Source organism: Cyanistes caeruleus, chromosome 1 (assembly GCF_971803275.1).
Source record: "Cyanistes caeruleus chromosome 1, bCyaCae1.hap1.1, whole genome shotgun sequence".
In the NCBI taxonomy this organism is placed as follows: domain Eukaryota; kingdom Metazoa; phylum Chordata; class Aves; order Passeriformes; family Paridae; genus Cyanistes; species Cyanistes caeruleus.
The window spans coordinates 95398359-95425478 of record NC_141701.1 but is presented as its reverse complement, the minus strand read 5'-3'; the positions used below and the strand labels follow the sequence as shown (position 1 = coordinate 95425478).

Below are 27120 nucleotides of genomic sequence, written 5' to 3'. Positions count from 1 at the left end.
CTCCGTCACGGCCATCACCGCCCTGGCTGCCCCTGCTCTTGCCTGCAGTCAGACCGGCCTGCCTCTCCTTCCCGGCTCTCCCTCCTCCTCCTCCCGCTGCCGGATGTCCTAAATAGGCCAGAAAGCAAAACGAGGACCTGCATAGGTTTTGGAGAGCTCAGCAATTGTGGGGCAAAGTTATTTGCCACAAATCGGGATTGTTCCCCACAGCCCGAGCTGCAGCTTGCGTGGAATTTTTATAGTGGAAATGATGCTTTTCTCCCTGCCTGCGGCAAGCTAACTTTTTTAAATGAGTGCCTACTGTGGAATTAAGGAAACAGATCGGTCTGGGATGGCCTATGCCAATGGCTCCATTCTGGATCCCAGTGCTGGAAGGCGCTGGTTTCGCTGCTCCATTTCCACCGGAACGTTTTCCCAGAGATTTTGATCCCCGGGGCGATGGGAGAGCTCCGGGAACCCCAGCGCCACTCTGGGAGCGGCCGGGCAGCGCGGCTGCCACGGCAGGGGCGGCGCTGGGGCATGAAAATTGTCACTGCTGCGGGTGAACAGACTGAAAACACCTTCCACAGCCAGGAGATCCAATGGCACAGAATCACAGAATGGTTGGGCTGGAAGGGACCTGAACGATCACCCGGACCCAGCCCCTCTGCCATGGGCAGGGACACCTTTCGCTATCGCAGGCTGCTCAGAGCCCTGTCCGACCTGGCCTTGAACCCTTCCAGGAATGCGGCACGCACAGCTTCTGTGAGCGTATCTCCTCGATCGAGCTCCGGGGACTGTACTAACATGGAGAGGTCGGCAGCAGAGTCCGGGGCTCTGATCACCTCTGGTTCGCCCTCCCCGTGCTAGCCGGCATCGCCGATCCCCACGGCGCGGCTCCACATCCCACCTGCGAGGCGGGACGCGGCTGTCCCCGGCCAGCGGCACCACTCGCTGCCCTCCGGTGGGGATTTCCCGGGCGGCGGGATCTCCTCCCGTCGGGAACCGCGGCTGTCCCGCCCCGCCCGGTGCCGGACCGGAAGTGCGCCGCTCCCCGCGCGCGCTCCCGTGCCCGCCCTTCCGCTTCCCGCCCGTGCCGGCGCTGCCGCCGCTCCGTGTCTCTGAGGGAAGGACGCCCGCGGGGTGCGCTGGGGACGGGACGGGACGGGCGGGCCGCGGCGGCTCTCGGTGCCCGGGGAGAGGGCGGGCGGGGTGAGGGCAGGTAGGGTGGGCTGTCAGCTCCAGCGGCATCCCTGTCGTCCCGCAGGCTCGCCAGCCGGCCGCCAGGATGTCGTACATGCTGCCGCACTTGCACAATGGGTGGCAGGTGGACCAGGCCATCCTGTCGGAGGAGGACCGGGTCGTGGTCATCCGCTTCGGGCACGACTGGGACCCCACGTGCATGAAGATGGATGAGGTCCTGTACAGCATCGCCGAGAAGGTAAACAGGAGCTTTCTGCTCGTTCTGAGCTCAGTGTTCCCCATGGCTTGCTTGCAGCCTGGGGCTGCTTATAACTGGGGTTCTGCACAGCTATCCCAGCTTTAGGAGGTTTTCGGGAAAGCTGTGTGGTTTCACTTTCACGAGTGTCTCCTAAAGACTGCCCTGATGTTTGCAGTATTCTGGCGGCTGAGAAGAGCATCGCAGATGTTCGGAAATCGAGATTGCTGCCTGTTAATAGCCCGTCACTGAGTGAGCATCGGCATTCAGGCAGAAACAATGCTCGGTGGTGGGGCTGCTGCGGCTCCGGGTAGCGCAGCACTCTCACTTTACAATGGAAGTGTGTGGTACCTTCAGGTTTCCATCTGAATAACTTGAAAAGTTACCTTCGTTTCGGCTCTTAAAAATGGTGAGGTGCGAAACATGTGCGGGATGGTGTTGATTAATCTGTTATTTATGTAATCCTGGTTAATTTATTAGCGATATTAATCTGTCATTAATGTGCAGAGACCAATTGCATTCCACTGAGTTGCATGGACTGAATTAAATTTTAAGAGCCAAACTCCGCAGCTGTTTTCAGATGGAAACTGAATGATTACCAACAGCTGGTCACTTGCTTAAGAAAGATGCATAGATAGGAAAAATTAGACTGTTAGATTACACAATCAGCTATAATTTACCTTTTCACATATTTGCTAAAGGTTTTGCGAAGCGATAGATGTAGAATATTGACAGCTCTTTATCAGAACCACATGAAGAAAAAAGCAAAAAACTCTGAATCAGAAATGATAACTTGGGTAGGCAAAAGTGCCAAGTATCACAGAAATCATAGAATGGTTTGGGTTGGAGGGGACCTTAAAGATCACCTCATTCCAACTCTCGTGCTGTGTCTTACACTAGACCAGGTTACTCAGGGCCCCATCCAACCTGGCCTTGAACACTGCCAGGAATGGGGCATCCACAGCTTCACTGCCTTCATACAAAATTCTGTGCATGCTGCATAGTTTGACATGGAGTTGTTTTTGTGGTTTACTTCGTTTTCTGAAGTTTTTTTAAAATAACTTGTGTCTTGAAAATCCCCATGATTAAATATCTGTACCTGCAGCCAGGGGTTAAGATGTATTAGAATGCAGTAAAGAGTTGTGACATGTTTTAATTCAGTTGTTTTGTGCTCAGCCTGGTGGGAGTGTTATGTTCAGATACTGTTAGTGCGGACTTGTGGCAGGATGCTTGGCGATTTGGCAGACCTGCCCGCAGCTAGGGGTGACTGGGGGAAGAAAGAACAAAGTAACTTCTTATTTAAAAATCTCCCTCTGCAGAAATGGCAAATTAAAGGGGGAGATCCTACCTCATCCTCTTGTTTACAAGCCATGTTTGGATCTCTGCTGTTTTAAAGAGTGAGTAAAAGTTCCAATTGTCCAGGTGTTTATTCTAGACAATAATACAGAACGTTAATGTGCTATAATTGCAGGCTACGTTTGAAGGCAATGTGGCCGTGTTTTACATTTGTTACCCTGGTGCAATATTATTTTAGACTGCAGCATGTTTTTGGGTAGCTGTAATGTTTATCGGTACTTTATGATAGGAGAACAGGGTTATTTTTTCGGTTTGAAATTTATCCTTTTGTGGATAAATAAACTAGAATGCTATATGAAAGTACAAAGTAGATTATTTTCACTGAAATGTACTTCACTTATAGTTGACTGGGTTTTTTCCCCTAGTGTTACATGAAAAAGAAGCAAAGTTTCACTGAATGTCAAAAAAAACCCCATAATTCTAAGATGTTAGTTTGTTTTTTTTTTTGCTTTGTCATGATTTCCAACATTGATTGAAACAAGAATTGAGTTTCATAAATTTTGTCTTAAGGACCTTCTCTAAAAATACACTTTTTTCTTTTCTTTCACGAGCACTCATAAAAACCTATCCCCTGAAATACAGGGATTGGTTTGCTACATTAATACACCTTGTTTAAGAAATTATCTATGACTGAATAGTGTAAATCAGGTAATTGTTGTATTGGATCACTGTGTGCTTAGTGAGGATTTTTCAAATGTTGTGCATTTGTTTAACCATAATCAGAAGTGTGAATAGCTGTGGCTTGTCCTCAAACATTAGTTGTGCCTGTGCATTTCTGCTAAGGGTACATGAAAAGTGGGAGAGGAAAAAAAGATGGGGCAGAGAAAAAGAGGTAGCTATTAAAAAAAGCATATAGGTATTACAGCTACTGGTGTTTGTAATTAAAAGCAAAGTTAATCCATTTACTGATGTCTGTAGTTTTCAAAATCATTAGCTGTAAGCGCTCCTCTTGGCAGTATAACGTCTTTCTCTTTTCCCCTAGAAATTTTTCACCTAAACTGACAGCATAATTAGCAAGAAGAAAAAAATCAAATAAATATTGCCAGTGCAGACTTTCAGGTTTGTACTTGCTCTGTTCAGAAATGCAAGTCTGCCAGCCACCTTCAATTTGAGTAATTTGTTGCAAAAGCTAGTCTCAATTCCTGTAAGTTTCTTGTCCATTAAATAGAATTCTGTTCTTCTAAACACAGTCTAACACAGTCTAGAAACTGGCTAGGAATATGAGAAGACGGAATCTTGGATCTTGTTTCAGATTTCCTTAGATATTTGGGCTGTAAGGGTTGCTTTTCAGAGGCAGCTGAAATCTTAACAACTGAAAAAAAAAGGGTATTGCCTCTGACAGAAATTTCAAGAAAGTTCGGGACTTTAGTCATTCATCCTAGTCATTAATCATATTTCTGTGTCAATCTCATGTTGTAGGAATCAATTTACTTATTTTTTGGAAGGGTAATGTTTATAAAGAAAGTCAGGGAGGATAACTTCAGAGGACAAATGAATCCTGTGGCATATGATTTTTCCTACATCTGTGTTTCCTGTTTACTAGCAAAATGTGTGAACTTCATGGAGACAGGATACAGAATCTTTATCTGATGTTAAAAGTCTGATAGATTCCTCTGCTTTATAGTCTTGAGCCATTCAGTTTAAATATTTCATGGCAGTCCTCAGGCAGATACAGTTCTGTGAAGTATTAAGATAGCCTGGAACTGTGGCCAGGCAGTAATGTACTTCTGCAGGCATGTTCAGCAATGTAGATTGGTTAGACTGATTTATGAAGCTACCATCATTGGGGAAAAGGGGGAAAACAACCACCAAAATTGAAGCCCAGCCTTTGAAAGCAAGTCATAAAATTCTGAATTCATGCTGCTGTTTGACTTAGGTTTTCTACTCTATCCTGTTCCCATGAACAGCAGCTCCAATGGCCTGGTAAGGCAGAGAAAGTTTTGAGTTGACAGTTAAGGGAAGTCAGGAGTATCAGAAATAGTTAATATCTGTCTCTGAAAATGCTTTTATTTTCAGTTGTTGCACAAGTTAGGTGCTGCCCAGAAGGAGGTCTCTTACTAGAGTTTTGATTTTGTTTTTCTACAGAAAGCAGTTGACTTACTACAACACATTTACTTTCGTGTACGTTATGAGGATAAGCACTTTCAGAATAAACTTGTTATCATGTGTTCAACTTCTAAAATACAAGGTTTTTTTCATAGTCTCTACAGTAAAATTTTTGTTTCTAAGAACAAACTCAGTGTAGTCTCCTTTGTAACTACTGCAACTGCTTGTATTTAGTGGGGTTTGCTTGTTTAGAGTTGCATTTTATTCTAGTTCTGAGGTGTCCATACTGTATCCTCAGTTACAACCTCCAAGTCAGAAAGAAAACTTGTTAGCAGCCACTGCCTTGACATGGTAGCAAAGCTGATTTTGTACAGGAACATGGGTTTTTAGCTGACAGCTCTGAGCGATGGATTCACGTCCCAGCAGGGAGAGGTCAATCTTTGGCTTGTCTCCACAAACCATGCACATCCACAGCAGTCTGAATCCATAAATACTTCCATTGCTTTTGCTTAAATCAAAGCCTGAGCTAAAGCTTTGTGAATTAGAGCTGGCTGTGTGTGAAGCCAGCTCAGATGCTGCTCTGTACTGCTGCTGTCTTGGCTCAAATATTGTGTCTGAAACAGGAGCTGCTCCTTCAGGCTCTAAAACTGGTCAATACTGTGCAAAAAGAGAGTCTCTGCAAGGCTTGTCTCATGTTGAAATAAAATGCCTCTTGGTGACAAGCTTGCCCAGCTTGGCACATTAAATTTCCCAGCCCCTAAACATTAAATAGGCCACTGCAGTTCTTCTGCTTCACCTTCTCCATGTGTTTATCTAGTCCCTCCTCAGGCCTCAATCCCAATCTCCTGTTGCTATCCTTGGCAGCCAGTGTCCAAACTCAACAAAGCACACCCTCATTTAATGAGCTTGTGAACTAACTCATTTTGGAGTGGCAATCTTGCCAAATTTGAAATCAGAAAAGCAAGGGGTAAAGAACAGAGCCACTTGTAAAGTTTTGATTTCAAATTTGAGTCCAGCTTTATGGTCTGCTTTAGACTTAATATGAGCTTTTAAGCGGGCGACTGTCATCAGTTTCACTTCTATAAAAGTAGGTCAGAGAGAAGGAAGATTTAATTAATGTCTTGCATGCTTGGATTCTGGTGATGACTTGCACATGGGCTGTGCAAAGATGATTTGAGTGATCCAGTCCTTTTTAGTAAGATTTATATAACAAATTAAGACTTGTATAGTCTGTTTCTCATGTATGAAATCCTAGGCAGTTGATGATCACTGCTAGTGACAAGCATTTCTGGTTCTGCAACACCTCAACTAAATTAAATGCTTATAATGTCAAACTAACTTTAAAAGGTTTTTTTGTTCCAGTACTACCTGGAGTACAGAGTTCTTGGAAGTAAAATTTTGGTTTAGGAGTGCTTTTGGAGTGGTATTCTGGTGCAACATGTAAATCTTGGACTAATCTTTCACCAGACAAAACAGGTCCTAAGAGTGTTTTATTAATTCTAGGTTTACCTTAGAATAATTTTCCAACCTCCAAATGAAGTAATTGTTTAAAGATGTTGTGCTCTGTCAAAATTGCTGAACATGTTGTAGAAATTTCCCCACATGGTGAAGGTGTGCTGCTGACGCTAAAAATGCCAGCAGGGTGGAAGAAGTAATAATAGAATTAAATGAAAATAGCTCCTCGGGTGTTTTGTTTTCTAAAAAAAAGGACCAAAACCCCCACAATTATCTTTTGCCTGCCAGGGCTCACCAGGGAGTAGCTTCAGTCACTTCTGGGCTTAATTGTGTTGACTCTGAACATCCCATTAAGGTTCTTAGAAGTCTTTAATGTAAATTGAAATGGGTGTGAAGGATCCCTTCAGAGGCTTTGATATTACGACTGTTTTAGCTTACAAGGCTTTACCTCTTGCCTAATTTAGAACGTGGCTTAAATGGGACATTTTCATTAGAATATTGACTGAATCTAGGACTATAACTGGCTCCATAAAAGCACAGTAAAATTTTTAAATGCTGTTTCACTCCAGAAGAGATTTTATTTTCTTTGCTAGTAATACTTACTTACATTCTTGAAGTGTGATTATTTTTTATAATTTTGAAACTGTCTTGAAGCAGAAGTCCATAAAAAATTATTTACTCTGTGCTTCTGAGGGTTTTTTTGGTGAATAAACATCTTCATACTTTCTCAGTAAAGTGCTTGCTAGGATGTTTATGTACAGGCTACACAATGTATCATGTTTTTCTCATACAAACTAATCCTGCTCTGTGAACTAAAATAAAATATTGTTCCATCAGGCAGATATTATACTCATCATAGCATTTCCAGACTTATGATAGCAAAATTAACATGTAGGAAGTACTGTCATGAGCAGTGAGTTTGTCATAGGTTTTAGACCATGTGTGTTAACCTCAGGCTGGTAATTCTGGGCAGTCAAATGGGAGGGACCAAAATTGTGTTAGCAGGTAACTGAGGATGGGGAGGCACAATTGTGCACTCCTGGTGTACTGCATGAGCATTTGATAATATACCTTACAGTTGAATGCTTGTGCAATTTGGATGACTTCTGACTTAAAATGTAATGTGTGTGAGTGTGTTAATTTCTAATGTGTACTTAGGAGCTGTGTTTAGAAACCAAAACTCCCCCTGATTCCACTTAATGACAAGTATTCTCCATCTGGGAAACAAAAATGTGACCTGGTTTTCTTGCAGGAATGAAGGCATTGACTGTGACACTAGAGGGGAGGGATTCTTTTGCATCTAACTGAGTAACTCTGCAAAATGAAAGCCAGTTTTACCAGAATTGTCCAGACAATAGCTTCTCATGAAGATCTTTATTTCTTTAGCAATTACACTTTTAAGTTTTAGCTTTGCACCTCTCAGAGAAAGCTACCAGTTTTTAAATTAAATTATAAGTTTCCTTTCCATTTAATGAGTCTTGTTAGATAAATTGGACGTTATAGAGGGGAAAAATGCTTGGAGGCAGGCACCCCAGGGCATTGTAGATCATTAATTTTCTGAAGTCCATAAGCAGCTGATGACAGAGGCAAAATGTGTTGGCTTGGCTTGCACAAAGCAGTTATTCTACTTGTTTAGAGCTGTGCATGTTACTGTGAGTTCTCAGTTCTATATAAAGGACATTTGTTCCTTTGGATGTTGATTTAGCATAGTATCTTTCCAGTTGACACTGGTTGTGAAATAAGCTTCTTGGCTAGATTGAAAAATATTTTCTATGTTAACTGGTTATTGTGGTTAACAATAAAAGCAAGGCTGTTTATTCTGATTTTATGACTTAATAATTTGGAAAATAAATCTTACAATAATGAAAGCTTATGTCTTTTAGTTGGTAATACATACTGCTTTTGTATTTCCTGTTTTCTTCTGTTTAGGTTAAAAACTTTGCTGTTATTTATCTTGTGGACATCACAGAAGTACCAGACTTCAACAAGATGTACGAGTTGTATGATCCGTGTACCGTCATGTTTTTCTTCAGGTAAGTGATAGTTCTGGAATGTAAACTTCCATTTAAACTTTGTTTGTCAAATACAGTGTCTCAGCAGATAGTTTCCAAATGCATAGCAGCACACTGATGCCTGTGTTTTCATTGCTCTACAGAAGAGTAAACTGATTATATAGGAAAGTGGCTTATTTTCCAATTAGCCTGGTAAGAGTGTTTGATAATAGAGTGCAAATTAGTGATAGTGAAAAGTATGGTTTTCACTAACCAAAAATGGTTTATTATCCATTGTTCATAGTTTTGAATCTCAAACTTCTTGTAGAGAATGCTGTAGCAATACAGCAGTCAAGCTTGCCAGACTTGCTTTCAAGACAAATCAAAAGTAGTAAGGTTTTTTTGGAGTTAAGGTTTCTATATTTTTGAGGTTAAATGTTCTACTGACAAGCATGGAAGTCTCTCTGGATATAGACAGTGGTGGCAAAGAAATACAAACAATAAGGAATATGCTGAAGGATAATTGCACTGAGTAGCCATTTTGGAGGAAAGTTTGGAGTCCTTACTCTTGCTTTAAAAATTGGTGGTAAAATGTCAGCTTGTGTGAGAGGAGGGGATATTCTTCCTTTAATGCTTGTTTTGCAAACCTGGTTATGTTACAAGGGCTTCCTCTGATCCTACAAAGCACTGGGGGGGTTTATAAGATTTCTTACAGAATTGGAATACCGTATTAACTTGTGTTTTTGTTCTTCCTCTTTAAAGGAACAAACACATCATGATTGATTTAGGTACAGGCAATAACAACAAGATCAACTGGGCAATGGAAGATAAGCAGGAGATGATTGACATTATAGAAACTGTTTATAGAGGAGCCCGCAAAGGTCGAGGTTTGGTGGTATCGCCGAAAGATTATTCCACTAAATACAGATACTGATGTTTCTTTGGGCTGCCTTTTTTCATAATCCTATGTCCACTTAAATTTATTTCTGTGTATGTGTGTACATATATGTATATTAAAAGGAAAAAAAACCTACAAGTCCTTGAATTTTGAGCATAATTTAAATTATTTAAAATATTTTAATTCTGTTTGAGAAGTAGAAGCCTCAAACCCTCAAACTGTCTTGGCTGCAGTAATATTGTAGCTGAATTTTGGGGTTTTCTTTTTTTAAGACTTTCTCCTTTGTTGTCCTCTTGGTATTACATAATTTTGTACACAAAAAGCCTGTTTGCAGAAAAATATTTCAACTGGTTTTGTTTGCCTTTATTACACAAGTATCTGAGAAAACTATATTATAGTTGTTTTTTTAAAAAAAAGAATAAAGCTGAGTTCCACTTATTTACCTCAAGTTTTTTCAGTTACAAGACAAAGAATTTACTTCTACTACCATGTTGTAGAGGATTTAGAAAGTGTGAAGGAAGTAAAACAAAAAGGTCTCATTTTCTGCTCAATCTGGGGGTGTTTTTCTGTTTTGTTTTTTTTTTCTGGTTTAATTGATTTTGGAATAATTTATGTTGGAAGGGACCATTAGCCTCCCAGTCATAGGTTTCACATGGTGAGTTTGCCCAGGATTGTGTCTAGTGTTGAGTATCTTGGTTGAACTAGATGACCCTCAAGGTGTCATCCATCCTAGATGATTCCACACTCTCTAAGGATGAAGGTTCCTCAGCCTTTTTAGACGGTCTGCTGCTTGAGCCTCTTCGTAGTTGAAAAAGGTGTTCCCTGCATCTGGCTGGTGTTTTCTGTGTTTCAGCTTGAGTCAAGTAACCCTGGTGTACAACATCTCCAACAAGCCTGTCCTCCAGCATACTAATCTCTCCCCCAGTCTGACAGTACGTGCATGTCTACACTGATTAAAGCAGTAATTGGAATGATTTTTTGATATTAATGAAGTCTGTAATAGAAGCATTTCTCCCTCATTAGCTGAGGTATTTGTGAACCTGGCAATGCTTCAGTTTCTGCACTTATGGTAAAAGGTTCCCATTATATTTCAAACTAAATCTTCCCTGCAAAGAGTACCAGTGCTTTGGTGTACAACCACTTTAAAATTAGTGCAGATGTCCTTTTTTCCAACTACCAATTTCTTCTTCTGGACATGCTTGGTAACTAGAATTCCTCATCTATTTCCAGGTCTTTAAATAAAATAAACTGTTTTCATCAAACAGGTAACATTAAAGAACTGAACTGGTCACAGTATAAATACCTGGGTGATGTTACCTGCACTGGTGTGGACAGCTTTGGGTGGGCTTGTGCAAAGAGCAAAAACTAAGCAGTTGTAGCCTGCAAATACTGTCATCTTTTTAATACAGAATGGTTTATGCTAAGAGCATACAAGCTAAAAAGGCAACAAATATTATTTTAATATTGAAATAAATACATTTTCATACATTGAAAACATTTGTGATTGGGTAAGTTCACTATATAGGATATAGTTTTCTATGCAAAATAGTGGCTTTGCCTTCTCTGAAACTAACAGTTCTTTATCAGCTTCAGGAAATGCAGTGCCCCACTTCGATGAACAAACACAGCTTTCTATTTTTTTCCTGGAGAAATAGTTTAAAATCTTTTTTTCAAGGTTCTGTTATGACATGATGCAAACACATTTGTTTTCTCTTAACATTTTTTGTCAGTGTGACACTTGACTGTAGAATCTCAGAGTCAGTGCTGTGCTGTTCTCCCTTTAATCCTCCTCAAACACATCCTCATTTCAGTCCTGCAAAGATACAGAGAATAAGTAGGTTAGTGATTTATTCATGAATATGATTCAGCATGGAGATAGGAAGATCTCTGTACACTTGAATACATCTTTATTGTCTTTCTGCATTTCTGAAAATTACTGCGTACCTTGTGCAAAAGGCGTCAGAATTAATAGATACCTAAATTACTTCAGAATATTTACAGACATTCATGTGTTTTGCTGGGTAAGAGGTTCCAATGACAAGAATAATCAATGTCTCAGTTTGAATCAGGAAGACACCATCACTTGCATCCACAGAACACGGAAGCAGTGCTGCCTCATAAATACTAAGAGCACAGAGTCAGGCATCCATCAGGGTAGCATTTGCAACAGATGGATATAAAATCCAGAACACAATCCTGAAATGTAGCATAATTATAAAGTGATTGACTATAATTTACTGCTGTGTTTAGGGTGAGTGCATGTGAGAGCTGTGCTCCAAGCCACACTGGCAAGCTGTAGCAGGTTTAAAAGCAGAGGTAGATAAATTTACACCAGCAAGAATCCTCAGCTAGGTTGGCATACCTGAGGGACAGGAATGGTGGACAGGAGCACTTCAAGCCACACACATTTCACTAGGAATGGACAGCCTCTGTTTACACACTTGGGGTGAGTTAGCACTACCCCCTTGTATATGGTGCTCAGGTGGAACAGAAGCAGCAAGAGACAGTTTTTCTTTTGCAAAAGTGGTTGCGTTCTTTGGCTCTTGGCAGAAAAAAATTCCAATGTATATTAAATATACTTTTAAGAACTACACTTTCAAATCCAAGAAAATGCAGGTATACTAAATATGTAAACACCATTACTCACCCATCACTCAAAACTAAGTGGAAATGTATAAAACACAGAAAAACTTAAGTAAATGTCTTTACTCCCAACTCTTCGTTGCTGTTTTCTACCCCAGCCTCTGTCATCAGGTCAGCAACACGCTTCTCAAGGTCATTGATGCGCTCACCCATTTCTTCCAGTAAAAAGTTAAAGATAACTTATTTATCAATAAGAGTTCTACAATTTTACAGGTTTTTTCCTTCTGTAAGAAAAACAAAATGTGTTCCAGATGTGCCAGCCTTTTACTTGTTCAAGTTTAATGCAAGATGAAGCATGCACAAGATGGTATTGTTAGAACAGAATCCCACATCCTCTAAGGACAGATAAATAAGCCTTCAAATTCTTAGTATCAAAAGCCTTTGCAAATATTCGTGAATGAACTGTGTAAGAGACTGCTTTTTTTCTGAGGAATTATTTTAGGTGATACCATGCAGTTAACCTACACGATCAGAATATGAGTGCTATACCAACATTCAGGAAGCAGCTGCTTCCTGGAAGGTCAAATTTCTGAATAAAAAATTTAATAAATGCTTCAGAAAGCAGAGGTAGTTTCTCTAAGTACATGTTATGAGAAAGCTCAGAGCCCCTTCAGGTCTGATTTTCTCCTTTTGAGGCCTCACCTTGTCATGCTCGGGCCAACAGCTTTTAAACCGTGGCTTGTTCAAGTTGCATTTTTTTTAAATGCACCTCCAGAATCTTTACACATCGATGCTTGTTTTACTTGAAACTCACAATTGTTGCACAGACATTACCTTGCTACTTGCAGTAAAACATTTTTTAGGATTTCTTTAGAAAAAGGGATATATAAACAGGCTTGGGGGGGGGGGGGGGGGGGAAAGTCAGGTGCCTTCACGTCATAGGTGTTTAGCCATGTCACTTACTCTACGCTAATTTGATGTTTAAGAAAGAAGCCCATCCCCTGTTAGAAGCAAGGACCCCGCCCGCACCCATCAGCGCCCAGGGGGCCCCAGCCACGGGGTCCGAAATCCAACCTCGGGTACCCCACGTTCCAAAGAGGATATTTCTCAGCGTTAACTTTTCCGTCAGAGCCTGAAAATTCTCCTGCAGCCGGCAGAGCAGATTTTCCGCCTGCGGGGAAGGGATGGGAATAAACACAGGGGAAGCAGAAGGCGCGGGCCGTACAGGAGCCCCGCAGCCAGGGCACCCAGCCCGGCCCCGCTCCCCGCCCCGCTCACCAGCTCCGGCAGCTCCACGGCTCCCGGCGGCTCGGCGGCCGCCATCGGCTCCGGCCCCGGCCCCGGTTCCTGCTCCGGTTCCTGCCCCGGGCCCGGTTCCTGCTCCGGTTCCTGCCCCGGCCCCGGTTCTCCGCCCGCCTCCGCGGGCGGGGCGGGCAGCGAGCGCACGGCCCCGCCCGCAGCGCTCCGCAGGGAGCCGGGAAATCCTTAACTACCAATCCTTTATTTGCCGAAGAAATCATCATTACGTACGGCAGTAACTAAATAAGGATTTAGAGGTTTGATCTTAAGAGGTTTTACTATATATATATATATATATGTATATAACTTTTTATTTTATTTTTTTAAGGTTTGCTTCCTTTCCCCCCGCGTAATTAGTTTTGTGAGATGGAGTGGTAAAAATACCGTGGTGATTGAAGTTCCTTGCACTGCAGTGTCGAGCGAGACAACACTAAAGGCATCAGGAAGCATCGGTGCATCTTGCAGCACCAGTATCTAGGTCATCCGTGGCTTTTGGGCTGCACAGCGTAAAAAGCTCCTGGTGCAGCTATTACAGAGGTGTCTTTCTTCTGGATGCTGGGAGTGTTGCCCGATGTAAATGAAGAGGTTTCCAGTTTACTGTGTATTGTTAGGAGCATATCACTGTTGGGCAATAAATTACCTTAGTCAATTACTTTGAGTAATTATATATGCTAGATATACCAAATATGTGTCTTCATCCACAAGAAATTCCTGAGTTAGGAATGACTTCAGTTGCTGCAAGCCTACCACTTAGAATCTTCCTTAATAAACTTAATTGTTTTCCTTCTTGACCTTCCTCACCTCATTTGAGAGGGTGTGTTAATCTCTGAGGTGACATTCTGGCAGCAAAGCCAACCTCCGAATTGCTACCTGCTTCCCATAATTGTGGCTTCTCTGTACAGCCTTATCTTGCCACTCTTCAAGGTTGTCCTTGTTGTACAAAGAAAAATCAAGCACATTTTGCGAAGCTTGAGTGTTCTAGCAGTGTTACTGCTCTAGAAAGCTTCTACATCAAACAATTTGAACAATATTATGCAATGTAGATAGGGTTTGCTTTTGTATGTAGCCACTAGCTTAAACAGTACAGCCTTTTTGTTCTGTTGCATAAGTAATAAGGAACAACTAGTGCTTCTCACCTGTTTATTTGTCAATAATAAATCTTCTTTCCTTTAAGGCTAGGTAGCAGAGCTGTAGTATTTTTGCATTTTTACTTCTGATAACAGCCATAGTCTTCCTGGTTTTCCCTTCTTCCAGAAGCGCTGCAAAAGCTTCTCTCACACACAGCAGTATTTTCCCCCAAAGGCAGTCGAAGTGGCTCTGTCTGCTAGTGCCCAGTTATCTTGAACAAAGCCATAGAGTCCTATTTGTAGTGAAGAGCTTGCAGGGACATGGAACCAGCTGGAAATGCAGAGGAGCAAGCATTATACAGCCAATCAATTCACAGGAATCCCACTACATCTTTGTAGAGCCACATTTTAGCAATGGCCAGGTTAGAGTTCAACTGAAAACAAGCATGACCTGATAAAGGCTTTCTGTAATTAGCTCCTCATTTTTGTGAGGTGGGTCAGTCAGGTCAAAACAAACAGCAAAAAAAAATATCCAGCTGGCAGAGCAATGAAGGACAGGCAATTAAAAGTGTGAAAGAGACTGAAAAATATTTCACCATGCATTTCCTCCTTCAAAGGTCTGGTTCTTTTACTTTGTGGGCTCAGCAGCTGATGTGAATGGCCCTCTTAATTCAGATCTGGAGCTGAAATAGGCCAATAGTGCACAGCTGGGTTTATGAAATAAAAATGGAAGTGTCTTTAAAGCTAAAAGTGGTCATGGAAAAGTTCCAAAGTTCAGAAAGCCTAAGAATAGAAGAGACAAATGGCAAGACCAAACAGACTTTGCTTAACAATTAATTTACTTATAATAGAACTAGCACACTTGGTTTTGCTCTGCTGTCCTCTAGTCTCTCGCTTCTGAGAGGGCTTAGAAGTTCAGAACTGAGCTGCTGCATATATTTCCGAGGTCTGAAATCTGAGGATGTAAGATGAGCCATATTTTAAAAGCATAGTCCCTGTTGGGCATGCACTCATGGGCTAAGGGAAGCTGAGCAAAGACCCTCTGGTTTCATTTTGTTTCAAAAACAGAGAGCTAGCTGAGAACCAGTAAATCACCAGTGCATGTAAGAGTATTTACTGCAATAAGTATGCTTAATTTACTAAAAGGATAATAAGAAGTTCATTTTGGCAATAAGTACAAAAACAGACAATGAGTACAAAAAGGTCCTGAGGAGGGGGTTGAGAAGGGAGCAAAAGAGAAAATTTGCCAACATAAATTCTTTTTTCCATGCCAAAATATTCTACTATCTTTCAGTAAGAAGCTTAGACTTTAGTCACTTTCAGTCTAAATATGTCTTCTTGACATATGAAGAACATGAAGTAAAAATAAAAAATGGGATGACCTTGAGGCTGAGGTGCCATCTGCTCCCATCCTATTTCAGTATTGCAGACCTGTGCTGTGAACTCTTCACAGTGTGCGCTGAAATGGTATCCAAAGCGTGTTTCCCTTGCTCTTTCCTAGGGAAATTCCAGTTCCTCCACTGCTGGATGGAGAAGTCAAGGTAGCAGGATAGGAGATAAAAGCATGTTTAAACATTCATAAGACCTAAGCTCCAAGTTCACTGCCATTCTGTAAAAGCCTGTGGTGTGGCAAGATAGAAGAACTGTTGTAGAAATGCATTGCTCTTGCTGTTTGGATGTTAAATAGAGTCTCTTTCCCTCCTCTTTGCTGACAAATAAGATTTTATATACCAGGGGTAGGGAATCCTCTGGTCACATACTCCAAGCATGTGTGGCTCAGGGTTGCTTTGGAATGGAGGTGAGGTCAGAGAGGACATCTCAAAGAGAAGCTGAATATTACATGTGTGGTAAGAAAGAAAACAGGAAATTTAGTCCTGGAAGGAGACAAGGAGGCAAGTGCTCCTGGGCCAACATGGCAGCTTGTTTGGCAGCAGGTCAGAAGGTAGGATGCAAATAGCACTGCAAGTTTTGTGGGTTTGCTTTTTTTCTTTCTGGCAGAGGTATAGTCAATACTAAAAGTTTTCTCTGAAGAGAAAAGGGCTAGGTATAAGTTTGTGCTTGCACCACAATCATGGTATTTTTTCTGACAAATTGTTGGGCTGGGTCTTTGAGTCATACTGTGTTTGGTCTCTCCCTCTCAGGTAGCTTCTCTTATGTCACTTGGCATCCTGATTCAGAGGGATGCAATGTGCAGAAAAAAAAATCTGGCTTTGCTAGGTCATCAGCTTTTATATGCAACAGTCCCAAATGGAGCTGATGCTTCTTACAGCAAACTTGAACCTTAAAAGATTTACCTGATCTTTTGATTCAGTAGAATGCAGTTCACTGAAAGCTTGCTCCACTGGAGTACTTCCTGGTGAAGGCATCGCTTTTCTTTCATATGGTAACATCAACAGGCTAACAAGTTGTTATTTAAAAGCATGGAAAGACGTGGTGAGTGAAATGCAAATGCCTCAGGCAGGGAAAAAGGCATTCGGGTCAGTGGTGTCTGACAGCTGGTGCTCCTTTGAAAGACAAAGTCATTTGAGGTGAATATTGAAAGCCTGGGTGTTTGCCCGTGGTTCAAATTTCAGGCTCTGTATCTTTGAAGAGAAAAGAGTAATTCCAACCATTGGGAAACCTGATCCCTGATGGAGGTGCTCTGCCTTTAATAAAAGTGTTCTGTTTTGGGACTGCTGCTCACAAATCCCCTTATTGTTAAATTTTTCAGTCAGCTCCTTTCTACAAGTTTCTTCAAAAAGAAAACTGACAGGGTTAAAGATAATCTTGATCAGATGTTCAGTGTGTGCTGTGTGCATCGTGTATTGCTAAGTAGCTGTGACAGATCACAGGGTGTAATTTTCTCTCTAAGTGTATTGCACCAGGATAAATGCAGGAGCAGCAGAAATGTGACTGTGAAGGCTGGTGTGGTGGGTGGTGGTGGCATCCTTTGGCTCTGTGAAGAGCTGTGTGTAATTCATGGCTCTGTGAAATTACCTGCCCAGCTGCTGTTGACTGAATTATTACGCTGTGATCCAGAAATCTCCAGCTATGTGTTCCTGGACATGGCTGGTAAGAGATGTTGCTTCCCATGCTTTTTTCGGCTCCAGCCTTGTTCCATTGTCTTTGGCTAGTGAGGGTGAAGGAATATTCACTAGGCAGTTCACCTCCTGAAAGGCTGCAAGAGGGAGCTGGAGGTGTTTGTCCCTGATGGGAGAGGGAGCAGGGTCTGTTTCTGTGGCTTGCTGCTGGCATGCCTGACACTGCATCTGGGGGCTCTGCTCAAACCACCCCATGGCCTTGCTCCTCATCCTCACACATGCACAGTGGAGCTTTCTCGAAGAAGGCGCAGTGTGTAACAGGTGAGGCTCTGCTACGAGGGCAGGACGGACAGCCCCTGTGGCACAAGGACCTCACATGTTCAGATCCCACAGCCTGAGCAGCTCCATTCTGGGGACCTTGTGGTCCAGAGCAGAATGTGCGTTTTGTGCACAGATATTAAACGTGGCATGTGATGCCGTGCGTGAAGGAATTTTTCTAAAATATTTGATAAAGAGAGCCTGTGCTGAAGAGGCTGGAAGCTAGGCAAAGGAGGGAGTGGTTCATTGGAAAATTCCCATTTTGCATTTCCAGAAGGTGTAAAGAACTGTGGGTAAAGTTTCCTGTGACCAAGCTGCAGTTATGCTAATGTTTCCTTGCAGCTTCAGACACTGTTTTTCCCAGAGGAGACAACTGGAGTGTTTCCCTGGTACAGGCAGTTTAGATTCACCTTGAATTAATGGAAATTCAATATGCACTTATTATGGGTGCATAAAACGTGAGCTGATTTGGGCAAATATGGGTAATAACACTGGGGAACACTGGGTGTAGGACACATGCTCTAACAGCAAGATGTGTTCAGTGAGCAGTGACAGTAAGAAGAAAAGCCAAGAGTGTGGCAATCTGATTCTTTGGCCTTTTTTTTTTTTTTTTTTTTTTTTTTTTTTTGTTGTTGTTGGGAGAAAAAGCCTGCCCTTTCTCATCTGAAACAAAAATATTTTGCAAATATGCTCTTAAGACTGAAACCTTGACTGGCAGTGACCTGCCTGCTTCTTCTGTGAGACATTTGAGGCAGAGGGGTGGTGCCAAGGGTTACAACAGGTATTTTATGCAGCTTGGGTAATGTAGGAGGCCCTCCCACCTCAGCTCCATTTAGTGTTCCACATGGTGTTTTCCAGCAGGAATCATTTGGGTATGTATTCCAAGCATGCCTGGCAAAAGGCATCTGAAATTACAAGGGCACAGAGGGGCCAGAGGCTGCCTAGGGACACTGCCAGCATAAGTAGTACAAGCACCAGCTGAGCAGAAGAGCACTGGAGATCTGGCCTTCCACAACTGGGGAAGAGGTGCAGTGGCATGGGCCCCCAAGACTGCTCCCACTCTTGGGGCTGGCCAGAGCAGCTCAGAGGACACTTGAGGATGTTAATTTTCTCTGTGGGATAGATGCTGTATTAATCAAAATAATATAATAAAATAACCTGTAACTGCAGTTCCTTGGGGTTTCAGAAAAATCACTCTGCAGTGTTTGTTTCTGTCTTGTCTAAATTATCTTCAACTCAAGTATTACTTTTGCAACAAAGTTGGTCTTTGCAGGTTTTTTTCCCCATTCTGCACTCTTTGCTCATGGTAAGGAGAGCATAAATTTAGTTTTGTTCTGTTCTTTAGTGTACTGGGGATGTTGAGCTTATCTAACAGAAACAAGCCAGGTGTGCTACAGTGTGTAAATGCCACCAGGAGCACTTTGTCCTTCTCCTAGAACAGAGAAAGAAAAAACAGTTTGTGTGCTGTAATGCAACTGACTCCAGGTCACCTGGTGGTTTCAAATCATAATGAAACTATAGCTTCTCTGTCATTTTTCTTTTCTCTCTCTGCTTCTTATTTACTCCACAGCTGAGTCAGAGCAGGCTAGGGATAGTTCTTCTGACACTTTGGACACTGCATTTGCACCCTCACTTGTTCAGGGATAAAGCCAGCTTGAGGATCTCCCAAATTGCATTTCGTGCCCTGTGTTGGCTCTGGCTAAGACAGAGTCAGCTTTTTCCATAGTGGCCTGTAGGGTGCTGTGTTTGTGACCAAAACAGCACTGGCAGCACACCAGCGTTTTAGCCTTCACTGAACTGTGGTTGCACAGCATCAAGGCCGCCTCTGTTTTTCACTCTGCCCTCCCACCAGGGCAAACAGGCTGGGGGTGCGCAAGAGGCTGAGAGTGGAAGCAGCCAGGACAGCTGACCCAGGTGATGGAAAGGACATGCTGGACCCACAGCATCCCACTCAGCAATAAAACCAGGCTGTGGGCAGGAAGTTTCTTCCAAAGTAGCTGTTACTCAGAGACTGGCTGGGCACCGATCTGTTAGTGGGAGGTGGTGAGTGGTTGCCTTTGCATCATTTATTTATGTTATTTTTATTCACTGCAAGACTTCTATGTCAACCCATAGGTATTTTTCCCATGGCTTCACCCTGCTGAATCTCTGCCTCATCCTGCAGGAAGGAGTGAGTGAGCAAGTGGCAGTGGAGGCTTCACTGCTGACTAGGATCAACCCACCACATTTCTTCTTTCCCAGCTCACTCTCTGGTATCAGCAGCTTCTTGTGGAACACAACTGATGTATTTAGTGAGCATTTTGCCCCAGGGAGGAGTGAAGTGCATGAAAGAGGGAGATGGTGCAGAGCTCTTTCTGGATCATGTCAAGAAAGGTCCAACAAAAACCAGCTTAATAAAATAGCCATTTTAGTAAGATGGAATAAAATCCATCCTGTCCCTTCTGATGCTGAGCACCATGCACTGAATAAGCAGTGAATGGAGCCTGCATGGTACTTTCCCATGGCACACTGTGCAGATCTCACCTGTGGAGACATTCCTCTATCATGTATTTTCTTAAGAGAAAGCAGCTCTGCTCCTGAAGGTTGTTGAGATGAGAACTTCTGGCTGTGTTGTTGGACATGAGCAAGGACATGCAGGTGGATTGGGAGCTGCCTATGGACTCCTCTGCTGCAGCCAACTGCTGAGGTGACCTTGAGGCCATGGGACACACCAAAGGCATCCCCAGAGCAGGTGGGGAAGAAATAATAGCAGCCAGCTGGACCTGTTTGACAGAAGATCAGGCTGTGGGTTAAGCACTCCTGGTTCAGCTTCTTACCTGTAGCTGCTTACTCTGGTAAGAAGATGAACCAGGACTGCTGTTTGTTTATTTTCCCACTCTGAACTTTGCCCTTTGTTTACAAAGCTGTAATGGTTTTAAGAAGGGTTCATGTATCTCTGCCAGCTGTCAGGCTGATTCCTGCTCTGGAATGTTTGCTTTAGGGCTTTTTTTCCATTTGTCAGTGGAGATGGTAGCAGTCCTAGTACAGAGAGGAGTCTAATCATCAACCTCCATGGACCTGGTTCCTGCTCCCCAGTGCAAAGCATGTGACTGCTGCCCAGAGATGGGCTTGTAGACTTGGCCATGTTTGTCAGAGCTCTTCCTTGGAAGTGCAGAGGGTGTTCCTCTGCATGCAGGTGGTTGCTCCACTCACGCAGATATTCACTGTTCCGTTTGCAAAGACCAGTGCAGAAGGAGAAAGGAAGAGAGGTGAAGATTGCAATAAAACTGTATCTCCTATAAATGCTAGCTTGACTCTGTCCATCAGCTGCCAAAACAGAGGCTCACCAGTGCTAGGAGGGGCCAGGAGGTAGCTTCTGCCACCAGTTGCAACAGGGTTGCTTTAAAAAAATTAAAAAATTGAGAGGAGGGGCCAGCTGATTTAGTGATAATACATTATGGTAGGAAAGGCCAATTTCAAGACACTGAAGACCCATATACTTGTTTTATGAACAGTACAGTGAATATTTCTTTTTAATCTCCCCATGGCTGTAGTTGTAGAATGAAATACATAATGTAATAATTGAAGGGAATTTGGCTACCATAGGAATTCAATTTATCCTTATGACAATGTTTATTGTGCAATGTGTTCAAGAAGTAACTTAGAGCTTATCTGCACTTTAGCAGGGTCTTGCAGGGACTTCATATGCTTGCTTCTATGCAACAGCATTTCTCTAATGTAGAATATAAAATAATTTTAATACTCATCTTTCAAAATCAATTGACAGAACAACAGACTGGTTGGGAGACTTGCAGCAATCTGCTATTTTTGCTGCTGCACTGCAGTAACTACAAGTGAAGTACCAACAGCTGTTCTCCTCCTCCTCCTCCTTGTAAAAAACTGCAAAGAGGTGGTTAAGGCTTGTCATGAAGCTGGTCCATTGGGTGGTTCATTCCTGTGTCCTGGTTGGTCCCAGTGTCATCCTGATAGGAATATGGCCATTTGGAGCCAACTGTAGAAATGGGGCTCTGCTTACTTTTTTTTAACTCAGTGGACCTATTTGCAAAAACTAAACCTAATATAGTAATTTTCACTGCCTCTGCCAACATTAAAGTTAAAAGCCCTTTGAAAACATCCCGTGTCTGTTCACCATTTTCAGCTTGCTTAAACCATATCCAAAGATACTACAGGAACATTTCTTATCATATTTCTTAATCTGAAATAAATTAAAGTTCTCATTATGTTTGGAGGTTTGGGGACTACATTGTCATCAAAACATTAACTGCTAGAAGCTAGTTCATAACTAGGTGGCTAGAGCTGCTCACATAATCAATTTCAACTCTCCTACAGCAGATGTCCTAAAAGGATTAATTTAGTCTTCAAAGATCTGGTGTGAAACTTTGTCTGCTTCTGTTTTCTGAATGGGTAATGTAGTTCTAGGATAGAGATTTTTTTTCCTAATGGGGAAATTTTGCCAGTCTGTGTGAAAAAATAAATGCACCTGTTCTTTTTCTCCTCACTTGAATCAGAGGATTGCTGTCTGGCAGTGAAACAGTACTGTTTCTAGGGTAGGCTCTGCTTTTACACCAAGAGAGCGGTCTTTCTGAGCTCCCTCTCAGTTACTATCTCCCAGATAAAGAAATCTGCTTTGATATGAAGCCTCACAAGGCTCGTTCTTGTGTGACTGCACTCAGACCTGCAGCCTGCGGAACATTTCCTTGATGATGCAAGACTCTCCAATTGCCTGTTATCACCCCAGGTTTAGATAAATTTCTTCCAGCACACTCTCCTACTGGAGTCTTGCTGGGTCTGCTGTGGTTGGATGTTCTTGTGCCAGGCAGGATGCTATGCCAGAGGCAGCAAGCACCTCAGGATGGTATCACTACCAAAAACACCTGAGCCTGGCCTTTTAGAATGTCCTGAGACCTGAAGGGTTCCTCCTCGATTCTGGCAGCTGCTCAGCCCGAGGAGTTCAGCCAACCTGTCATTCCTCCTCCTACCCAGTGTCCAGTGTCACTGGTCAGTTTAGCTTACATCCATGGATTAACCCCTGAACGACCAGGACGTTTTTCAGTGACCAGAACTGACTTGTGTTCACACAGCAATATGCTGCAATTCACAGTTTTTACCCTTACAGTTTCAAGTAAGGGAAAACAACCTAAGTTTAGGCAGCTGTTTCCAGCTGAGTATTTTAGAATCTTAATATTGTATACAATTTGTTATTGCATAGACTTAAGAGCATTCTGGAATCATTCTGGAAGCTAACCTGGAGATCTGGTGCCAGCTTGGGCAGTTTCTTCTACTTAGGTTGAAGGTATTACTTCAAAATACCTATTTTCTCAAGATAATTTCTTCATGGTTTCTCAAAATGCTTGTATTTACATGAATGAAAATTTGCTTTCGAATCTAATATTTTCAGCTTGAGGCTTGTTTAGACCATTGTGCTTAAGGAAAAATAATGTGCTCCAAGGAAAGTATGTAAAGATATCAGAATAACTGCCTGATAATGCACAAGTGATATATGAAAAACGAGCCATTAAATAATAAAATGTTTTAAATAATGCAGTTTATACATAATTGGATTGTTATAGTCTCTCCGAGTCAGATGCAATGAAATCAGGAACTTGACGATCCTCATCCAAAAATCAGAATTCAAAACATCCACTATATATTTTTAACTTCAGCAATCAAACTATTAAGTCTTGTGTAATGGAATAGAGCTTTGTTCAAGCAGCAGAGCTGCTAGTTCCTTGTAGAAAGGTAAGCCCCAATGTTATCACTAGTCACCTGATCTATATAGAAGGCCGTTTTGGATGTTCGTGTGACGGTATGCCAAGAATGCCTTTAATAAATACATTCTGTGGTAGTGTGCAGGTTCATGGGCTGCACATACGCTGCAAGAACGGCCCAGTGGAAGAAATGATTGCAGATGAGGAAGGTGCTGCTATGCAGGAAGTAAACAAAAGGCTTCTGAAGTCCCAAAACAGACATTTCTATTTTTAATTCAGCTCCTTTTCCCCTTCAAGACTCACAACTTGCAGTTGCTGCTATAGGACTCAAAAGAATATATCACACAGATGCAGGAAAATCCATCTCATTTCCTACCTGTTGGATGAGCAGCAGGGGCACTTACTGGGTAGAAGAAAGTGTGTCTGGGCTAGTATTATGGGAAGCCCAAGGAACAAGCTTTGAGGACAGCTGTGCAACCACTTGGTGGATGACCCATCCTTCTAAGTATAGCTGTAGGAGGTGGATGCAGTGTCTGTGCTGTCATTCTCCACACAACATTTGTGTGCAGCACTTGTCCTCAGTGCAAGTAGCAGTAGTCTCCCTGGTCACTTTGTGTCTGCCCTGCTTTGGGTAGAAGATGCACATTTTCCCTCCCCGGCCACTGTAATTCAGAGAGCCACAGAATGCTTTGGGTTGGAAGGAACCTTAAGGAGCATCTAGTTCCAACCTCCCTGCCATGGACACCTTTCAGTAGGCCAGGTTGCTCAGAGCCCCATCCAGCCTGGCCTCGAACACTTAGAGGGATGGGGCATCCACAGCTTCTCTGGGCAACCTGTTCCAGCGCCTCACCACCCCCAAAGTAAATAATTTCCTCCTAATATCTAATCTAAACTTACCCCCTTTCAGTTTAAAGCCATTCCCCCTTGCCCACGAGGCATGATGGAATTTTCCCTAACTCCAGGGGAGCAGGATCCAGGGCGGCAGCTCAGCGCAGCCCGCGCAGGAGAAGGTGTCCAGGTACGCCCAGGGGAGCCGAGCCCCCTCCGGCGCCGAACCTCCCGCCGTGTCCCGGTAGGGCCCGCGGGCGGCAGCGGAGTGGAAGGGGCCGGGGCCGGGGCCGGGGCCGGGGCCGGGGCCGGGGCCGGGGCCCGCTGCCGCTCCCCGCCGGAGGAAGGGGCGGCCCCGGCGCTCACTGGCGGAGGCGGGGCCGCTCGCGCTGCGTCACGGGCCGCCCCGGCCGCCGCTGCCCGCCCGCGGAGCGGCGCCGGGGGATGGAGGCGGCGGCGGCCGGAGCTCGGGGAGCAGGTGCGGGGCGGGCGGCCGTGCCTGTCCGCGGGGCAGGTGGGCAGGGGTGGGCGAGGGAGGTGGAGGAGCCCCCTCGGACACACGATCCGGGGGCCGGGCGGGGGTGGCGGCGGAGTCGCGTGTCCGCGCCCTGCCCGGCCGCTGGCCGCTCTCCTCAGCGATGGAGCGGCGCGGCTGCCGTGCCGGGGCCGAGCTTCCCCTGTGGAGCGCCGGGCTGAGGCTGGAGCGGGGGCGGCCCCGACCCGCCCGCGGTAGGGCGGTGGTCCGGGCTCGCCAGCGCCCGGCTGGCAGCGGCCGGAGCCGCCCTCGGCAGAGCCAGGCTCACGCCCCGTCCCTTTCCCCAGGTCCGGGCCCCGCGGGAGAGGGCGCAGTCATGGTGCCGCATCCCGACCAGGAGCCCGCCCGTGGCTAGAGCCGGCCCCGGCCGGAGAGCTGCGGCGGGGCACCCTCAGCCTGAGGGCATCCCTCAGCCTGAGCGCCTCCCCGCGCGCCCCCGGCATGGAGCCGGGCGGCCTGGAGTGGCTGCTGGTGCCCATGCAGCAGCTGGTGTCGTGGGGCGCCGCGGGGGCCATGGTGTTCGGCGGCGTCGTGCCCTACATCCCCCAGTACCGGGACATTCGGCGGACCCAGAACGCGGAGGGCTTCTCCACCTACGTCTGCCTGGTGTTGCTGGTCGCAAACATTCTGCGGATACTTTTTTGGTAAGTGTGCTGTGTTTTTGTTCCGTTCTAAAGGTTCGTGCTTGCTTGCCAGCTGTAAAGCTTTGATTGGAATATTTGAGGAAATAATGTTTTACGTACGTTTTCCCTTTTCTAGAAGATCTAAATGCTGTCTTTCCATCAGTGTGTGAGTATGTTAACTAGAATGAATTGGGCTGGGAAGCATGGTCTCTTCCCCTTGCCAGATCTGATTATCAGCACTCTGATTTCCAAGATGAAACTTTCTAACTTGTTGGTAAAGAGGTTTATGCTAAGTCAGGTCTTTTTTCTTGCTGACTGTATTTTACATTTCTCATGCTACTCTGTCTCCAATTTCAAAGTGAAAGCCTCGGTACCATACACTTATTCAAGTGTCTAGTTGGCATTAACGTCACTGGAACTCTTGCCATATATTCTTGCATTTCCCTGGGATACCAGCTGGCTTCAGAGGGGTTCACTTGTAGATCTTCATACACAACTACAGACGGAAACTTTTATTCTTGGATAAGTAAGGAAAAGATATGCTGCCTTTCAAAAGCAAATTTATTTTTCATTCAACACCACTTTCAATACTTAAGTGCAAGTTTCTTTCCATATTTAGGTCTTGTGATCCTGGACAAAGAAAATGTTATTAGGGCTTGATTTCTGTGAATTAATGTTACTAAAATCTTGCTCATTGCTTCTGTTTATACAGATGCTACACCACTGAGAATGTACTTGGTAAACCAAAGATGAAATAGTCTGGGCAACTACTGCAACTAAGGACAGTTATTCTATGATTCTGTTTTGACTACAAAATAATGCTTTTTAATCCATAAAGAACTGATAGGTAACAGGCTGCATCTGTTTGTTGGTTTCCAGTTTCTTTTTAAAGAAACTTCTCTGACTCTATAATGGCTTCCTGGGTTCTGCTACAGCAAAATGCAACATGAAAGTGCTGTGCTGGAGTGGAAAACAGGAGACCCTTTCTTGGCACCACAAGCTGGCAGTCAAACAGAGGAGTCATCACTAGATCAGAGCTACTTGTTGCATTGGAACTGTGTTTTCCTGGGGACAAGTATATGGAGACAGCAGAGAGCAGGAGGGAGGTAGAGAAACCGGCAGGAGGAGAAGTGAAAAGCCTGAGCTGGCAGTTTTAGAAAGAGAAATAGTCTAATTTCTGGTTTTACTGGAGGTAGTCAAAATAGAGAAATGACTTACACCTGAATGGAGATGCTGGCAGTTTCTAGGTAACTCAGGTGAGTGCATCTGTTAAGTGAGACAGGCTATGGAAAAACAGGAAGATCCTTAATTGGAATTGATTTTAAGTACATCTAGTTAAGAGATATGTGAAAGCATAAATACTGCAGACAATGCAAAGTTATAATTTATGTCACTGTTGAAAGGTTTGTCAATACCTCAAAAGAGAGAGAATGCAGTTATATTATGTAGGAGTATGTATTTGTTTTACAGTGAGCAGTTAGGCCACATAATACTCCCTGACACGTATAAGCACTGTGTAAGTTCTGGTCACCTTGGAGCTTGGCATGGAATGGCTTCTTGCAGGAGCCTGCAGAAACCTTTCTCTCTGTACTTGCAGTGAATTGTCTCTTTCTAGTTCTGCTGAGCTAAAAGGGTACTTGCATAGTGGTAGTTCAGTGTTCGCAGGAGAGAATATTTTGCTTGTCTGTCTGAAATACTAGGCATCCCTGGTAGTTAGTTATTAGCACCAGTAAGTCATGAAAACAGCATTTGAGGGTGGATGTTACGAGGGAATCTGGATGATTAAAGGAAGATTGTAGGGCAAGAACCTCTGATTTCTGTGAACATGGTTAGAATGCACCCATCGGGCATCTTGGCAATTCAACTTTTGCATTATTTGGTTAATGTCACCTATGGCCGATGCATTATCTGGGACACAATGCTCTCAGTAATGACATAAACAACAGAATTATTTTAATTGTATATGTAATAGTTTT

General features: G+C 43.7%; 3 protein-coding genes and 1 long non-coding RNA gene across 11 annotated transcripts in view; 2 read left to right on the top strand and 2 right to left on the bottom strand.

The window, feature by feature from the left end:
* The first annotated feature begins 999 nt into the window (after nt 1-999).
* TXNL4A (thioredoxin like 4A) lies at nt 1000-9601 on the top strand. 2 transcript variants are annotated; one of them, XM_086843288.1, is made up of 4 exons: nt 1000-1122; nt 1247-1420; nt 8204-8307; nt 9028-9601. In XM_086843288.1, exons 2-4 carry the CDS (start codon nt 1268-1270, stop codon nt 9197-9199), a joined length of 429 nt encoding a protein of 142 aa, XP_086699414.1. In that variant the 5' UTR covers nt 1000-1122; nt 1247-1267; the 3' UTR covers nt 9200-9601. The 2 variants fall into 2 exon arrangements, with proteins under 2 accessions (XP_086699414.1, XP_086699421.1); XM_086843295.1 differs by lacking the exons at nt 1000-1122; nt 1247-1420 and adding an exon at nt 2737-2814.
* A 949-nt stretch (nt 9602-10550) lies between these two features.
* On the bottom strand, nt 10551-14771 carry HSBP1L1 (heat shock factor binding protein 1 like 1). 4 transcript variants are annotated; one of them, XM_023919613.2, is made up of 6 exons: nt 14709-14771; nt 14182-14443; nt 13430-13666; nt 12851-12917; nt 11811-11967; nt 10551-10976 (listed from the first exon to the last, which is right to left on the bottom strand). In XM_023919613.2, the coding sequence occupies exons 3-5, from the start codon at nt 13493-13495 to the stop codon at nt 11855-11857; spliced, it is 246 nt and encodes an 81-aa protein (XP_023775381.2). In that variant the 5' UTR covers nt 13496-13666; nt 14182-14443; nt 14709-14771; the 3' UTR covers nt 10551-10976; nt 11811-11854. The 4 variants fall into 4 exon arrangements, with proteins under 4 accessions (XP_023775381.2, XP_086699449.1, XP_086699454.1 ...); XM_086843323.1 differs by lacking the exons at nt 13430-13666; nt 14182-14443; nt 14709-14771 and adding an exon at nt 13025-13164; XM_086843328.1 differs by lacking the exons at nt 13430-13666; nt 14182-14443; nt 14709-14771 and adding an exon at nt 13025-13164 and having other exon boundaries at nt 11873-11967.
* LOC147655753 (uncharacterized) lies at nt 11990-12485 on the bottom strand. Its single transcript, XR_015274294.1, has 2 exons — nt 12449-12485; nt 11990-12030 (listed from the first exon to the last, which is right to left on the bottom strand). It is a non-coding gene; the product is annotated as an uncharacterized LOC147655753 (long non-coding RNA).
* Nucleotides 14772-24365: 9594 nt separating the features above from the next.
* The window catches only part of SLC66A2 (solute carrier family 66 member 2), a 64642-nt gene continuing 61887 nt past the window's right edge, over nt 24366-27120 (top strand). Inside the window, exons 1-2 of one of the 4 annotated variants that reach the window (XM_086843160.1) lie at nt 24366-24464; nt 24809-25165. In XM_086843160.1, coding sequence (XP_086699286.1) covers nt 24963-25165 — 203 coding nt within the window. In that variant the 5' untranslated portion in view covers nt 24366-24464; nt 24809-24962. Of the gene's footprint in view, nt 24501-24808; nt 25166-27120 lie in introns of all 4 variants that reach the window. The other 3 variants (XM_086843146.1, XM_086843153.1, XM_086843161.1) reach the window with 3 other exon arrangements.

Coding starts and splice junctions, on each gene's coding strand:
- TXNL4A (XM_086843288.1), top strand. CDS start 1,268: ATGTCGTACATGCTGCCGCACTTGCACAATGGGTGGCAGGTGGACCAG. Junction 1,421..8,203: donor TGTACAGCATCGCCGAGAAG/GTAAACAGGAGC, acceptor TCTTCTGTTTAG/GTTAAAAACTTTGCTGTTAT. Junction 8,308..9,027: donor ACCGTCATGTTTTTCTTCAG/GTAAGTGATAGT, acceptor TCCTCTTTAAAG/GAACAAACACATCATGATTG.
- HSBP1L1 (XM_023919613.2), bottom strand. CDS start 13,495: ATGCTTCCTGATGCCTTTAGTGTTGTCTCGCTCGACACTGCAGTGCAA. Junction 12,918..13,429: donor AAGGAACTTCAATCACCACG/GTATTTTTACCA, acceptor CCTTCCCCGCAG/GCGGAAAATCTGCTCTGCCG. Junction 11,968..12,850: donor GGAAAAGTTAACGCTGAGAA/ATATCCTCTTTG, acceptor TTAACTTTTTAC/TGGAAGAAATGGGTGAGCGC.